At 25.7% G+C, this 18241-nt stretch overlaps 1 protein-coding gene across 9 annotated transcripts in view; it reads right to left on the bottom strand.

The window, feature by feature from the left end:
• Positions 1-18241, bottom strand: part of LOC107454790 (uncharacterized) — a 130767-nt gene that overhangs the window by 92909 nt on the left and 19617 nt on the right. For all 9 annotated transcript variants that reach the window (XM_087159916.1, XM_087159922.1, XM_016072086.5 and 6 more), the window contains exons 8-13: positions 15520-15602; positions 12169-12295; positions 10552-10686; positions 8663-8948; positions 6148-6256; positions 3187-3409 (exon numbers count right to left, since the gene is read on the bottom strand). In XM_087159916.1, coding sequence (XP_087016042.1) covers positions 3187-3409; positions 6148-6256; positions 8663-8948; positions 10552-10686; positions 12169-12295; positions 15520-15602 — 963 coding nt within the window. The remainder of the gene's footprint in view (positions 1-3186; positions 3410-6147; positions 6257-8662; positions 8949-10551; positions 10687-12168; positions 12296-15519; positions 15603-18241) is intronic.

Genomic DNA, 18241 nt, shown 5'->3' with positions numbered 1-18241 from the left:
TTAAAAATTTTTTATGTTATTTATATTCCTTAGTAGGAGCTTGAGATAGAAATAGATAAATCACATTTGAATTCTAAATATAGGAATTCTTTTTCCTTTTTCAAAACAGTTATTTACTAAGCTTTTTAATTTTGTGTTTGAAATAGCAATTTACTTTTAAATGTAATTTTTTCAGTTGAGATAATTTTTTATAGATCTTATTTGATTGAAATTTCAAAAATCAAATTCTATATTTGTTCGTAGTATTTGTTTTTATAATAAGTTCAAACTGCAATCCTTTATGAACAAAACTATACTAATGCTTATTTTATTAAAAATTTAATGCGTTTAAAAATAGAAAAGCTTCAGTTTTTTAAAAAATCTTTTTTGTTACTACGTTGATGTATTTCGTATATATTTAATGTTTTTTATATTATATTTTAGACTTAAGTTAACAATTTTCCATTTGTTTAAGTTAATTATTAGTATAAAGAAACTTAATATTTTTGTAATTATGTAAAAACTCTATTCGCAGTTTTGTATTAAAAGGCAGGATAATTAACAAAATAAATAATTAACAAAATTGTACTTTAACTGCCTTAACTAGAAAAAAATTTTTTTTGCGATTTAAGGGTATTTTTTTTTATTTAATATTTAAAAAAAAAATTAAACGTTCTTCGGTAAAGCATTATTTACAAATCATCAAATTTTACAAATATTTATTTATGATTTATCATGTTACAATGTTTGAATACATAGTTAAATTTTTTTAAATTTTATTTATTATTTATATAGTGTTATTTTCATATAAAGAAATATTCGGATAAAAAATTTAGCATTCTACAAATTATTTAAGGCAAGAATGCATGAAAAAATTTATCTGTACTTCCAAAACTAGTTCATCCCCCCCCCCTAGAAAAAAAAGAACTATTTCTATATCCCCATTCAAGATTTTAATCACAGCTCTTATATTAATTACAATGCAAATTATAAAATGAATAATAAAAATAAATAAATTATTAAATAAAAATGAAAAATAAAATTTTAGTAATAAATAAGCATTAAAAATAATTGTTCGCAAATAAGATTACTAAAATTAAATAAATACGCATATAATATTTGAAATGCATAAAAAAGAATCCTACTTAGATTAAGAATTTTAAAAAAAATGCACGAGTCATAATTGATGTCTGATAATTTTTCAGTTTAATGAACAAATACTAATTTAATTTTCATCTACATTTTTCAAAGCCTTTGATATGTATCACATGTTATTATTATGTAAAACATGATGTTATGAAAAGACCACCCTTAATATAAATTTTTATAAACCTTGTCAAAAATAAAGATAAAAATCTACTTCAGCGGAAGTAGTAAATTAAAATTTAAAAGGGAAAAAACAAGCATATGAATTTAAAAAATATCTAATACAATACATTGATAATAATCTTTGTAATAATAACAGGCCTGTTTAATTGCCAGGTGAATGTTAAAGTTTTTAATTTATAAAGTTATTTAATTTGGTAAAAAAATCGTTAATCGCCTTTTTACACTTGCCTTCCTCAATAGTGATTAGTTTGTTTTCGATAGTTAAAATTCCAACGTGTGACCTCTATCCTTTCTTTTTCGCGTTCACTTGAAACAAAATTTCTTTAAATGCATATTAAGAGCCGTCACTCCGAATCACCTGCATATTATTAAATTTCATAATCAAATACATTAATGTTGTAATTTTGCGTATAAAAGATATTTAAAATAATAGAAGATCGTTATTTTCAATTACTTTTATTAAATTAATTTTTAAAAAAAATGTTAAATTATTTGAGTCAGAAAGCTCGAGGCTCTATAAATTTAAAAATTTTTTACAATAAATAGAAAAAGTATGTGACCATCGTTTCTAGCACTTCATCATAAGTCGATTTAACGCTTGCTTTGACAAAAAATTTTTTTAATTTATTTAAATGTTCAATAATTAAGTGCTTAAAATTTTTTTTTAACAATTACAAGAATAGACGGTACATATTTCTTAAAAAAGGAAAATTGTGAAAAAATTCTGATATAATATAAATGAATATTATTGCGGAATTGCTATGAAAAATTAAAAAAAATTTTTATAAAATCTATCTGATAAGATTGTGTTTCGCTGCACATTCAATAGAAAAAAAATCGCGTTTTCTGTTAAAAATTTGACAAGAATTAGTAAGAAAACTTACAATTTTCATCGAATTTTAATTAACCAAGTATTCTTATCCCCCCCAAAAGAAATAATTTAAAAAAATTAAAAATTAAATGAAAACTAAATTTTAAAAAAATTATTAACGTATTTTAAAAATAAAGAATAAATGTATTCAAAACCGTTTTTTTAATTAAAAATTAAATATACATAAAAAAATTCTATAGTATTAAATCAAATATTTTTAGTGGCTCTTTAAACGCGGGAAATTTTGTAAAATTGTAACTTTTGGCTCTTTCATTTCAAAAGGTTGCCGACCCCTGACCTAGAAAATAACTAAAAAGAAGATTTTAACTCGGTGAAATCCATAAAGTTAAAACTAAGTTGAATCCTATCTTAAATCCATAAGCATGACAGCAATTTTAAAAATTATTCAAATGAAGTGAAATTAAACCAGAAGGCGAATAGTCTTTAAAACTTTGCCAATGTTATGTAAAAAAATTGGCCGTAACAGAATACAGCTCTATTAAACACTATTGAATTGTATAGCCAGGCATAAGTTTCTAAAAAGATTATTAGAATTGGGAGAGAAAAGTAAAGTTGCTGGGGGAAATAACTGTTAAGAAAAGTTGATTGATGTAATTTTGCTAAAAAAATAAATAAATTATTTACTTATTCAATGACTATGGACACAATAATAAATTATACGATTTTCAAATCGTTGCACAATTGATGTGCATCACATCGTTGCACAATTGTGATCGTTGCACTCCCAACAATGTGATATTTTCGTTCAGTTAATTCAATCAAAAGTGAGCACTAAGAAAGACATTGTTTTCCAGTGTCATTTAAAAAAAATAATAAGTTAAAGTATGTGTTCATAGTGAAAAGGAGCACCTAAGTTAATTTGCAGAACATAAATTTACTGAAAACAGTTTATAATAAATATAATAAAAAGCTTAATTATAAATTAATACTAAGTAGGATACAATACATCTATGTTTTAAGAAAATAAATATCAGTAAAACATTTACCCTCGTTATTCAAAAGATTTACATTTGGAAGATGTTTTCTTTTCTTATCTTTTACTAGTAAGGGAAGCAAAATTTCACTTAAACACCATGGAAAATTGTGCATTGCAGCTAAGTGTGTGCAAGTATTTCCATTTGTGTCTTTAATATCAGGATTAGCACCAGCCATCAGAAGAATTCTCACTACTTTCCAGAGTCCTTTACTGACAGCTACATGCAGTGGAGTCTGCATAAGAAAAATAAATGCTGCAGTTACTTCATTAAAATTATTCAATACAATTTTTACTTAACTCAGGCATTAGGCTGAGAACACTTTTGAGGTTGGTGTGGGTGACTAATTGAAATAGAAATGGTTTTTGTTGATTATAGCAGAAATCAAAATTAATGGAGTGGAGGATGATACTAAATTGCAGGTGACGAAAATGAGATGTTAATCAGAATAAAGCTTTTATTTCATTAAAGAATAATAATAATGCAGAGCTCATAATGCAAATAAAAAGATTATTTTTATACAAAAATACATTTTAATCGAAATAATAAATTTTGAATAATTTTAATCAGAACACGCCGTGGGAGATAAGTCCCCCTTGACCTGCCTAATCGTGAGCCAATTTAAAAGTTAAAGCGTTCAATTGACACTTTGTGATACAGGAGAAATCCATTATAGGTGCATTATTGGAAAAGAACACTGCCAAAAGTCAAGCCGATTCAGCCGACACCACGATATCTCATGATAATTATTAAATAATTTGGCTGAAGATTGAAAGCTGAAAAGTTCTTTAGAAATTCTCATGTTAATATTTGAATAATTTGGTGAAAGATTAAAGGTTGTGAAGTTTGTTAGAAATGAAAGTAAACCTAATAATGTATATGCTCATGTTTTATGTGGATGAAGAAAGAAAGATTAAAAATAGATTTTGTTACTTAATTGCTGAGACACTGAATAATAATTAGTTCTACACTTGCATTTAAATAAATAAAAGTTAGCCGTTATAATTATCAAGAAATAGAAAGATTTCCAATCGCTCTTTATAAAACTGAATAAAAATCAAATTATTTATCTAAAGAGACATTAAGTAAGATTAAATCTGCGTATAAATTTATGAAATAAAAAAAATTATATGGTCAGAAAATATATGAAGCCTATAATGGCGTGAGAGAGACTTCCAAAAAAGAAGAAGAAATACACATGAGATAAAACAAACAATAAAATAATATAATGCATTTGTAAAACAATATGTTTTTCAACAAACAATATTTCTGTTAATAGGATTTGAAGCAGGGCTCAGAATCAAGGTTGGTTAATTGCAGCAGGACTAAATTTGAATTGAACGATCATAAAATAATAAAAGGCAGTCCTCCAGACAGATAATTGATGTAAAGGCAATATCAAGTGTTTTTTGATGTAGCCTTTACATCCAGTAAAAGCTACATGACATGGAGTATACTCTTTTATCTTTTTTGATTTTCAGTTTCATATTTTGGTCTATGTGTTATTGTCACAAAATAGCATATTTCATCATAATTAATAATAAACAATTCACTTTCTTTGTATTGCAATGTTTCATTTAGATTCACTTTATTAAATTTTTTTTTTTTAAAAAAAGGGCAATAGATATGCGTAAATAGATAGATCAGTGAAAACGTGCTCTTAATTTCTACCTCTAGGTTTTAGTATAAAATACTGAGTTTTACAAAAATAAATCTGCGTACATTCTCTTAATAAGCTTCATTGCAAAAGTAATTTGGAAGTGCCTGATTTCGATCTTAATAAATCAATAGATTTAAAATTTTAAGTTTGAAGTGACTTTTTCACGTTTCACAATTCAGATTAATATTTTTAAATATTTTACAAATTAGTTTAATATTTTTTAAATTCATCATTGATTAGTAAGAATTTTCAATAAATTAACGATATGATAAAAAGTGCACCATATCAAAAATAAGGAAATCATTTACATTTGTAAATTTTAAAACGCATAAAGAAGGTAATGAATATCACATTTTATTTCAATTCTTTGAATTGAATCTGGCATGGGCAGAAAAGGAAAAAAATTAATTTCAGAAAAGAGTTTTTTTTTTAAATAAAATATTTAATAAGTGCTTGCAAAAAAATGTTTTTTTGAAGGGGAGAGAAGAAAAATATTTCACTTGAAAAAAGAATTGGGAATCTATGCCTTAGTGGATCGATACTTATTACAAGATTAAAGCGAAATATGTTTTTATACATGTCCGTTAAATGAATATAGATTATGTATGAAAATTTTGTTAAAGGTTTGGGAAAAGTAATAATTTTTATTTCATATGTAATTAAATATTTTAATGTGTTTTCATTTTTAGAAACTATGTTGTAAGTACATCAAAGTAAGCAAAGTCTAAAGTAGAGATTAAAAGCACTCTTATGAAGTTAAATAATAATAGAAGTTAGAGTTACAATATTAATTCAGAAAAAATATTTTTCTTAAAGAAAATGATAAAGGATGATAAATGAATATATATGTAAGAGAGAAATAACATTAATGTAACAATAATAACTATAATATAAATTTATAGTAAAAATAGAATTTATTCTGCTAACTAGAAAAAAAAACTAGATTTATTTGCATGGTCATACCTTAAAAAAATAATACAAACTTTTTTTTCGCCTGTTAGTCACAGAAATTATATAATCCGTTCATAGATATACAAAAAGAATCCGAAAAATACCAAAAAGTCAACAAAACACAAAAATATTAATACTGAATATGTTTAAACTAAGAAACTGAAGTGGAAATATATGCTTGTCCATCAGTTGCTTCATAGTTCCACTTTAATTATAAGTAAGTAAATCCCTATCTATTTAAGAAAGCTTTCAAAATCATTTTGCCAATGAAAAATCCTCACTAACTTTAAAAGCAGGCTTCAATAAATAAAAAAAGTACAAAACAAACTTTTAAAAAACAAAAAAAATTTTAAATTATTTACCATTTTTGCATCATTAGTTTGATTTATGAGACCAATTGGAGCTGCTTTTATGATTTTTACAAGCAAATGTAAGTTTTCACTTTTTTCAGCTACCACCACATGAAGCAGCCTGCAATTGAAGAAATAAGGAATTTAAATGAAATAGAAATTTTAAAATTAGACTTGAGAGTAATTTTGTATGCCATGATATTCAGATGAACAAAAAAAATTTAAGGGATAGGACGATACAGCGATACTTATTCCAGAAGTGATATTTTAACATCAAACTACTCCTTAGTATTATTTCTAAACAGGTACTTTAGAAGCTTAGAAAATTTCCACAAGCACAATATACAGCTATTTCATAATTCCTACATGGAAATTGCGGTATTTTTATCTGGAAAAAGTTTCAAAAAATGCTTTCTTGAACAATTTTAAAATGTGGCTTATTATATTATATGAAGCCTTTCAGATTAAAAATTCAACATGATATTTTAAATTTTGTTAAAGATTTAAATTAAACTGACTTTTTTTATTGATCAACTATCGATATTTTACAATTTTTTTAAAACCAATTATAATTTTATGAATTCCAATTTGGTAAATAACACACTACATTTGGAAAAATTTTAACTCAAATAATTATGATCAGTGATAAAATTTCTTTATAGAGAACATTGAGTCAAACCAACACTTTATTTTGTGTGTGTGACAAGGCTATTTACAGGATCTTCATAATATTAATTATACGTAGAAAAGGGGAGAAACTTTGAGAATTCTAAAAGAACTAACTGTCAAGAACCAGAAATAATTTCAACTGGCATTGTGGCTCACATATCAGAAAAATTTGAATCACCAGTAATCTCGTAAATTTGGATCTTAAATCGGAATTAATGGGAACATGCATCTTAAACATATGAGAAAAGTTTCTTATAAGTGGCTCACATATAAGAAAAATTTGAATCACCAGAAATCTCGTAAATTTGGATCTTAAATCAGAATTAATGGGAACATGCATCTTAAACTACAATGGTATTTTGAAAATCCTGATAAGTAATTCATAGGTTATTTAAATGTGAATCCTAGTGGGTGATTCATAATTTACACTTATACAAATCATGCTGCGTGATTCATTATACATAGTGAATCATTATACAGTGAATGATCATTAAGGTTATTTCTTCAGATTAACATTGGAGTTAATCTGAAGAAATAACTTTTGCCCATAAGCAGTAAAACTTACAAATGAAAAATTAATTATAAATGATAAACTAATACCCCATATTAATTATAGTAGTAAGATAGTGAAATATTGAAGAGATTGCTAAACTTAATGAAGCATAATTTTTCATACAAGGTTGAATTAAGAATAAAATGTTTTCCGTGATTTTACTTTATCTTACATTATCTGTGATTTTACATTGTTTTCTCATCATCTTGAAGCTTTAATACATACATCTGTAAATATTTCTTTTTGTTATGCATCATTTATCACGCTTATATTTTCAATGCAAAAAATTGATTTCATTTTTATTACCTCCTGATGTAATTCATTAATCTGAAATAAATACTATTTTACATTGAGCTGATATAAAAGTTTTAAAGATAGTAAAATTAACATGCTGTGATAATAAAGTTAAAAAAATTAATTAAGCATTCAAATAAACACCAACATAATGATGAAATGAAACCCACGTACAAAAAAATTCTTTGCAGAAAATAAACACAAGAGTGTTATCAATTACAAAGATCAAACATCAGCTCAATGAATGAAAATCTGATACATTTTGGAGGCCTATCATATTTTGGTAATCCTAAGAAGAAAAGTTACTTCTGTCCTTCTCTCTTACACTTCATTTTTCTTTGCTCATCAGAGGCTTTAACAGGTTTTACTGAAGATTCAAATTTCTTTATAAATTAACCTTTGATAATATTAAAAATTATGTCTATTAGAAATTACCAGATTTTGGTAATGAAAAGGAATAGTTTTTTTTCATGTAATAGAAAAAATGGAGAAAAAAATAAATTCGTTTTAGGAGATTAGAAAAAGAAAATTTTACTTCTTCCTAAATATTTAAAAGCGTAAAAAAAACTCTATTAGAATGCTGGAACAAAAAGGAATTCAAAATATTTTGTTGCTTTATACCTGAAATCAGTATGAGGGAAGAGTTAACGTGACGATATCACTTAGGATAGTATACCCCTGAGATGCACAGGTGAAACGGATAAAAAGGAAGAGTGCAAAAAGTTACTTGACAGTTTTATGAAATTAAAAGTTTTTTTTAAATTATTGAAAGTACTTAGCAAGAATTGAAAATAAAAGTTACCCAAACTTTGCTTGTTTGCAATTAAAAGTTCAAGAAACGTAATACACATTTCAAAATGTTTAGTTGAATAGAATAACACTGCAATAATTTAGAAAATGTTCTAAAAGGTAAATCTTATATTGGAATCTATCATGAGATGGTTAAATGGAGGAAATAAAAATAAATTGAAAATATTATACTATTGAAAACAATGATTTAGCTAAACTTACGAGTTTCCATTTTCATCTTTCATGGATAATAGAGCAGGCAAATATTTTAAAAATGCTTTGCCTTCCCTGAGAAAATTGATTATATGGGATCTTAGTATTTGAACTGACTTAATTTCAGGACAGCTAGTATTTCTCCATTCCTGATTTGCATACTCTTTCTGAGCGGCAGGTTCTGCTTGGCGTAGGAAACTTTCTGGGGTTACAAGTGGCAATCTATATTCAGTTTCTTCAATTTCAGGTGCATCAAATTCTGAATTATTATAAGTTTTAAGGAACTTTATAAGACCTGAAAAAAAGAGAAAGAATAAGTTTATAAATAGTAAAAATAAACCCTAAATTTGCATTTCAGCAATTAGTTACGTTAGAGCAGCAGTCTAATACTTTAGGATTAATTGGAGAAATAATTTTCACCAAAATAAAATAGTAGTAATAAGAAATTAAACTGCCATGGATATATTATTCAGGATGCATTAAAAAAGCACTACAAATTATTGATCTATAATACAAACTTATCGAAAATGAAACTTTTAACTCCCCTTAAGGAAAAAACACTTTTTTCAAGAGTCATAGAACAAAAATAAATAAGTAAGGCACACTCAGCTTTAGAATTTATTGGTTTCGAAATTAAAAAGAACAAAAAATTTTAAGACTTAAAAAATTGGCACTATTGCACTCTCAATAATTGATATTGAGTGATAACTCAATACATATTACTGTTACTCAGTAGTACAGCTATTGAGTTAAGAGTTATCCTAACCCAAATAGGTATTCTTTTAAAAAATACAAATTTACTCACACTCTTCAAATATCTCTTGAAAACCCATTCTACATTTACATCCAGTTACGATAATAAAAGACAATTTTTCATTTAAAGGAAAGGGGTTAAAATAGATTTTAGCTTCCCAAAATTATTAATCTGTACTGGTATAAGTTCAAAATCTGTGCTGATTTTACAAATTTTAAGTTCAATAATCATACTTTTTTATGTAGAAAAAAAGAGATATTGCCTTTAACAGGAGTGATTGTGAGCCCAAGTCAAAAATCCTGAAAATTTATTGTGTCAAATCATTAATGACGCACTTCAAAAAATTTATGTCTTCACAACATGAAATTCTAAATAAATTATATGCAGCATTATTTAAATTAATAATTATGTAAGTTCACTTTTATCTCTATTCACATTTATTATTCTTCCAGAGAAAATATTTACAATTGAAACAGATGCCAAGTATAAATTCTAGTTCTATTATTTTTAAATAAAATATGCAAGAATTTTTATGCATAAATGTGATCAATGATTTCTTAAAACGTTTGGACCTTGGAATTCCTGAAATTTTCGGATCGCGGTTAGCAAAAAATCCGGATTTTTCCAGAGCACTATCATCTCTGCATTAAACAATGAGCATTTTTCTTGAATTCATACGTAAAAAAGTGCTAGATTTAAATGAGTTAAGAATTAGAGTGAACAATTTTGATTATTAATAGTTATTGGAAGTACTGTTCCCTCCCCTTAAAACATTAAAAAAAAAATTTTTTTTCCTTTAAATTCTGCTTCAATTTTCTTAAAAGAACTTAATGCACAAAATATGGAAGACAGAGAAATATGAGGTGAAAATTTAAGGTTTTAAAAATAAAATTATACTTAGAAAATTTATGGGAAGAGGTATCTATAACCATCTTAAAATGGCAAATAGAAATTATTCAATTTTTAGAAGTTTCCCCAATAGCAGAAATCATATAAAACTAAAAAATACTATATTTTAGAAACTCAGTTTTTAAGAGATTATTATAAATACATTTTTATTTAGTTAAAAAAAAAATTAAACTTTTCTTTACACTGGCAATTTTTATTAGTAGTTTAAATAAAACATTAATAAAATAATAACTACCATTCAAATCTTGAAAATTTGGGTTATGAACATCTGGTGTACTACTTGGTTCACGCTTTATTGCTGACATTGGCATGGAAATACAATCAGATGGGTTTGGTTGTTTTTGCTTCAAAGGTAAATCTGCATCATAATCTAAAACATACCATAATATAAGATTATCATTACCTTTAAAAAGATATAATTTCAAAGCCGTTCTGCATTTAAAAAATCACAATCAAATTTTATTTCATTGAAGAACGTATCTATGAGGTATCATATTCTCAATATATGGAAGAAAGATTGGGATCAAATTCCATACATTTTACTAACTCTCAAAAGTGTTATACTATTCAATAAAATATATATAATTACAAGAAAAATGGTCATTTTTCGTGAGATCAAAACTTTAATTTTTTAGATATCTTTCTACTCTGGTTTTGTTTGTTTAATACTTAAAGTTAATTATGATATTTTATATTAAAATAATTTCTTAAAAGGTTAAAAAAAATTTCTACAATGAATTAATAAATTGTTGTTTGTCTAAGGTCGAATGAACTTGTAATGGAGGTCTGATTTTAATATATATAAACAACAAAATAAATAAATACAAGAAAACACGAAGAAAGTTAAGAAAAACAATAAGTATATTGTTTTTCTTAACCCTTTCTTTTCTTCATATGTCTATAATTTTCCTCTGTTTTATCTTCATTTTGAATATATATATATATATATATATATATATATATATATATATATATATATATATATATATATATATATATATATATATATATATATATATATATATATATATATATATATATATATATTTATATATATATAGATAGATAGATAGATAAATGTTATGTGCATGCGCATACATATAGATGTTTACTTGACAAAAAAAAAGTTTTAAAAAAAATCATGCTTTAAATGCTTATTGAAGATTTCAGTTGATCTCCTAGTTTAGCATGCTCTTAAGATTCTAAGAATGGTAAAAAACAAAAACAAATATAAGATAAGTTCTTATGATATTTAAAATGAAGCTTATTATGTGTTATTTGCGATGGTATTGCTACATTGTATAGGTTTGATAATTTTACAGTTGCCTGCTAAAAGGGGTGAGGCATTGATTGTTTTGCTTTAATTTAAATTTAATTATATTTAAACTAGCTTCAAAATAAAATGCAATTATAGGTGTGGTATCAATGTGGCTTTAGGTGATGTCTCTAAGCTTGGAAAATTGCACTTACCCAACAGAAATACACCACAGTAAATAAAATGGAAATTATTTAATGGTCTCTTAAAACTAGATTCACCAATAAGGAAAAATACATAAAAAGGGAAATCAACTTTTAACTACTCTCCAGATTAAACAAGTGGGACTAAATTTTCCAGATTGAGGCTTTATCCCATGTTTCAAAGGTCAATAATCCATATCCGTCAAAAAAATTATGTTTATTAATTAAAAGTATGTTTTTTGTGTCTGATTTCGTAATTTAAAATATCATCTGTAATAAACATTTAGCATATTTCAAGTTAAGCCTTGCACCTTTAAGGTTGAGGCTATACAGAAGAATCCCATAGTTAGATGAAAAGTTATTAAGGTGTTCCTTTTCTGTGTATTGTACTTACCATCACATGGCATATAACGAAATTTCATTGGCACTCCAGTTTTCCCATCAGATTTTCTACATAATTTTATTGATACTTCTTGTTCATAATTTTTTGGAAATCTTGGTGTTTTGATGGGAATAGCAAACTATAATAAATGAAACATAAATGAATTTAAATAAATAAAGAGGCATTATTACACTTGGCTTTTATAAAATTAAATAGTCTCTTTATGTATGTATAACTAAATTAAAAAGAATACAAAATTGAGATTCTTTTGGTCCAAAGGATTTTTTTAAAAATGTAAACACTCTAAGTATTAGGAGTAAAATAAAGCATTCTCGCCAACAGCCCATTGTGGGTCAGGATATAAAGAAGGCTAAGGCTTCACAATTTCATGACTAATGGCATGATTGTGCCAATATGGGCAGCATTACAAACTGACTGTATTTACTTCCCAGACAAGCTGGTACCCATTACTCTAAAGCTGAGTGAGCTAAAAGCTGCTGTTAAAAAATTAAACTTAAGTCCTTCACAATTACAGCACATTGCTTTAACCATAGAGTCATTAAGTATAGAGTTTATTTAGGCAAAAACTCCTCATCTTGAAAAAATCATTCTCTAGATTTTAATTTCATAAACATGTCAAAAAATATATTTTTAAGGTAAATTTTATTTAAATATTTATTTAGTTTTTCCTTTTTCAGTATACAGATACTTTTATGTTAAGAAACAAATCTTTCTAATGATCTTTTAATATGTGTCATCTATTATAATATCATTTATTTGGTTAATGGTTTCTACCTTTTATATAGCAGAATGCTAATAGAAACAAATTTATATTTAAAACTAATCTAAAAGTAACACATACAACCCATTTAACAATGCCAATTTAAAATATTACTGTTATTTCATTTGTTCAGATTTAGAATGATACTCCAAATGGGCAAAAAACACAATTTTATAAAGCTTTGAAAGAGTTCCAATGCTAATTTATATGTATTTTAGTATTAAATAAAATCTTGGATGTAAATAAAAGCAGTGGAACGTACGATTAATAAAATTATTGCAATTATTTGAAAAATGAACATGGTAAAAGAATTACAATTTTAGTTTTAAAAATAACCATAAGTTTCTGTCTTGATCTTGATAAACTAATTAACACTAGAAAGACTGAAATACCTATATTGCCCAGAAGCAGTCAAAATGACTGCATCGTGAAAGAAATTTGCTTGAAATTAATTTTTAATATTTTTGATAATATTTTCAGTTCTATAACAAGTTATTAGTAAATATTAACAATAAAAAGGATTATATGTTGTACAAAAAGTCACAAAATTCTAAGAAATTGTGTCATCATTGTTTTTCTAATGATACAACAATGATCACAGTAATGATTAACAATGATAATCTAATCCTGTCTAATCAAGTTTGTGACAAATGTATGTGTCTAAACAATGAGAGAAAATTTAAAACAATAACAAAATTAAAACAGTTTCAGAACTGTTACTCTCTGAAAAGTACATTAAATTTTTTTTATACATAACTTATTTTTATGAACAAATAATTCAACTCATCAAAACGTGAATTTATATAAAAACTTTATCTAAATTTAATTAAAATTTTTTTACTTAAAATAATAAGTTTTTTTGTTGTTGCTATTATGCCGAAGAATTTGATCGATAGTAGAATGCTCTATTATGCAGAAAATATTTGAAACAAGAAACTATTAATAAAAAAAGTAGGTATATTGTGCAAATTCTTATTTTAATCAATCTAAGAAAACAAACCACGTTGCTATGCACTTTTTCCAGAAAAAAATGAAAATGTATGCTAGTTTCATTTACCATAACTACATTGGCTAGCTAATGTTATAGTAAATTTTAAGAGTTGTCTTTTTAGGCTTGTTGCAAGACTTTTCTAGGTTATGACTAAACAATGCAACAAATTCAAATTATTGACAATTTTAGGTTTTCCAGTCCCAGTAAAAGACCTGAATAGAATAAAATCAATGATCAATGCAGCTATTCATTGCATTGAAAACTGTGATAGACTATTTAATAAGTAATTAAGAGTAATTCAAAGAAAGATAGAGAAGAAAGAAAATTTCTTACCCGCTTTACTTAATTTGAGATGTTTGTGAAAGAAAGGATTGAAAAATTATACAATAGTATCACAAATAATTGAATCTTTATGACAAAATACGTAAATAATCATAAAATTATAAAAAGTTTTACTCTTCTTTTTTTTAAGATAGGTAATATAACAGAGGATAAGGAAAGGATAATCACGTATTTTTACTTTGTACTATGATAAAAAAATAATTAGTTTTTATTACAATACAAAATATTAAAATAAAGAAATGCTCTAAGAAAATAAATGAGGGGCAACTAAATATTATGAAAAGGCTTAACAGGAGAAGGAGGTTTGTGACTTGTTTATTTTTGCTAACAAAGTGGTAAAAGGGATATGAGTAATGCTAACATTGGGCATCAAATTCCTCTTATTTTTACATCTTTTTAAATACAAAAAAAAAGAAAAAAATTAGCAAATAAATTGCAGTTCCAATTAAAGTCAAATTAATTCATAACACAAATGAATAAAAATTTCAAAATCGGAATAAAAGTTGAATTCAGGGAATGAAAACATTTCATTAAAGAATTTCAGCAAACTTTTACTTATATACTTTACACTAGAGCTGCGCAGTAGGCTATAGTCTGGAAAACATCCCTGAGGATGATTTGGAGACAAAATACATACATCACATCCCATTCCACATGGAGGACACAATCACAAATCATCAATCTTTCCATTTACAGATCGTAATTTTGACCTGAACTACAGCACGATCAATCTACAATTCAATACGTCCCAAAAGGTATTGATTTATTATGGGAACTTGGAGGACTTTGTGACTTCAAAAGATTTAATAGGCACCGGTCACTATTTTGTACACATGAAAACTTCAACCGGCAGGGACGTAACTCATGACCTCACGGACATGGGTGCAACACCCTACCAGCCAGGCTATCCAGGCCCTCAAAGAACTTCAGATGTCAAGAGTTTAGACCACAAAAGATTCCTAAAGAGTATTCTACGCAAAACTTTATAAAACAAATTAAAGAATAAATTTTATTTTATGCAAAGTTACATATTTTATTTGAATTTAATCCTAAGATTAGGTTACTACAGTTAAAGCAATAAACAAGGGGTGCTGCGAATTTTTGAGGAATAAACAAGGGATGCTGTGATTTGCTTGATTTTTTGATAAGAGGAAGGGGATCAAAATTGAACAAAAATTTGCTGATGTAATATTTGAACATCCCCATGGTACATCTAGCTTTATTTTATTTAAAAAAAAATTATATTAACCTGGTAATGGAAGTCAGCAGGGTTTAAGTGTGCTCTTGCACTCCAATCCACGCACAGACAGGAGAAAATAACTTCAACATCATCTAAAAATATACCATAAATAAAAAAAAACAGTTCATACACAATTAACAAGCTCACTGACAGTGCTGAGCAAATTCATAACAATCACTAGACTAGCATCCTGCAGTAGCACAAGATCAGTAGAAAACGTGTTAATCAAATAACAATGACTATGCATTCAATAAATAATTCAGGAAACTGAAGTGGTAAGATATTACTTGCTTAAAAACTTCATTCACTTCAAAAGTAAAGAAATCGGAAATGACAGTCAAAATTGGAAGTAATAGTCAGGGTAATATACCCTGATTTGCTGCTCTCGGCCACTGTGGTTTTTCTTGTTCTTTTTTTTTTCTCAGCTATTGTGGATTTTCTAGTTTGGTTTCTAACCTTTATTTTTCCATATTTCGTTGGCAAATTTGTTTTATATTACAAATCACCTTTGTTTCTTCTCATTCACGTCTGGCAAGTCTTGAAAACTAACATCTATTTTGAAAATTTCTACCTTGGTACATGTTAACCGTTATCTCCAATTTGCATCGTTTTGAAGCAAATGAAATTTTTAATCAAGCAATGACTATGACAATTTAAAATAAAAATGTTTTAAAAATTATAAAAAAGAACATTTCTACTCCATCGTTAATCACTTTATCAACTTCAACATTTTAATATAAGTGTTAAACATTTATTTAACAAAAAATAAGAATGTTGTTGAAGCATCTTTCTTTAAAGAACATAATTTATTGCTAATTAGATCAATTATATAATGCTACTGTTTGGATTTAGAATATAGTAAACAAAGAAATTGAGAAAGAGTAAAATGCTAGGAATCCCTTCTTTATTCAGGGTGGCCACTCAAAACAGATTTCAAACTTCCCTGATTTTTCCAGGTTTTCCAGGTAAAAATCTTAAAATTTCCAGGTTTGTTTTTTTCCTTTTTTTCTTATAAAGTGTAGGATGTGTACAAGAAAAGTGTCTGTATTATAAAATATCTTATTCAAAATGTCATTTTTTTAAACATATCTTGAAAAAAAATTTATTTTGTTACAAGATATTTTTTCATTATTTTTTAATGTTCTGGTACAATATAAATTTTTTAAAAATTAGACGTGGAGAAAATAATATGTTTAGCTTGCAGAATATATTGTTTTTATTGAATAATTTTAATTGTTTTTTAGTGAATTTAATGTGTTGCTTTAAGTAGTATTTGCTCAAAGTGTACCTAAAAATGACAAAATCAGAATAACCAATAAAACATTGGATAAGTATTGTTTAATATATTTTCATTAAGGAAAAGAAAACCGTTTCAGGTGATTATATATCAATAATTTTTAATAACAAAAGTGCTCACTCACTTATAACTTATATTGAAATAGGTAATAAAAATTCAATAATTAAAATGAATATTTCACAATGGGTATTTGATAATAAGATGTATAATCTATTCTTAGCAAAACTGCACAGAATATTTTAAAAACAAAGCAAAAGTTAATTTTTTAATCAAATAGTAACAAAAATGTTACCCCACGAAAGTCATCGTACATTTAAATGTTTTGGATCTCTGAATTAAAATTATCGTCAATTGCTTTTTTTATTTAATTATTTTTCATTAAATTTTTCATTTCTTTATTAGCAATTATAGTATCAAACCTATAATAGCAAAATTATATTTTAATTTTTGCTTGTTAACTCCGTAATATTTTATTTTATCATTTAAAAATGACTTGTGGTCGTAATAAAATAGACCAAATTTGATTATTTGTCTTCATAAGAGGTAAATCAGTAATAAATATGTTAAATTAGTTTACTGTATTCAATTGAACTGTGCAATGTGTGATAAAATGCTTAAAAGAAGGACTTCAAATCAGAGATTAAAATTATAAATTTTGTGGAAAAATTCATAAATTTGCAATTGAGTGTTGTAAAAGTTTCTGTAAAAATTTTAAAAAAATATTCTGCACAAATTTCACCTGACAAAAAAAAAAAAAAAAAAAAAACTAGTTACACGTATTTTCAACCTTTAAAAGCTATTGTAGATGCTAAAGGAAACTCCACTAAATGTTAATTTAACGAAAAATTAGATTACTAATAGACTGAGTTTTTTCTTTAAAAGTGTATGATGACTTTTGTGGAATCAAGTTTTTGTCACTTTTTGATGATTGATTCCTTAAAAATAAACTTTTCCTTTGTTTTTAAAATACTTCATATTGTCATTTAAAATATTTCAGTTTTGTTAAGATTAGAACACATTTTTTATCATTAAATATACATTCTGAAACATTCATTTTAATTAATGGATAGTCTTATTTCATTGAAAGTCATAAGTGTATCAACACGTTTGTGACTCACTGTAATTACAATTCAATATAAAGCTGTGCTGTATACTGCATTATACTGTATTTCATCTTACCAGTGCTTTTTATAAAATTCACTTATCATATTTTCCTTAAACCAATATCTCAAGTCAAATTTTTAAATAATGGTATTTTGAAATAGCATTTTTATTTTAAGAGATTCAGTATAAAAAAATAAATGTCAGAAATGTAAAATTGTCTAATTTTTAGTTCTATACTCTATAAAAGAAAAAAAATAGATAAAATTCCTTAAAATTTATAGTTTTTTGATTTTTTTTCTTATTTGAAATTAAAACATTTAAAGAATTCGA

The sequence above is a fragment of the Parasteatoda tepidariorum genome, chromosome 3 (assembly GCF_982258835.1).
Source record: "Parasteatoda tepidariorum strain Cologne lab strain chromosome 3, Ptep-v5.0, whole genome shotgun sequence".
Taxonomy (NCBI): Eukaryota; Metazoa; Arthropoda; class Arachnida; order Araneae; family Theridiidae; genus Parasteatoda; species Parasteatoda tepidariorum.
Note: the sequence above shows the minus strand (reverse complement) of the source record. Positions and strands in the feature narration are given on the sequence as shown.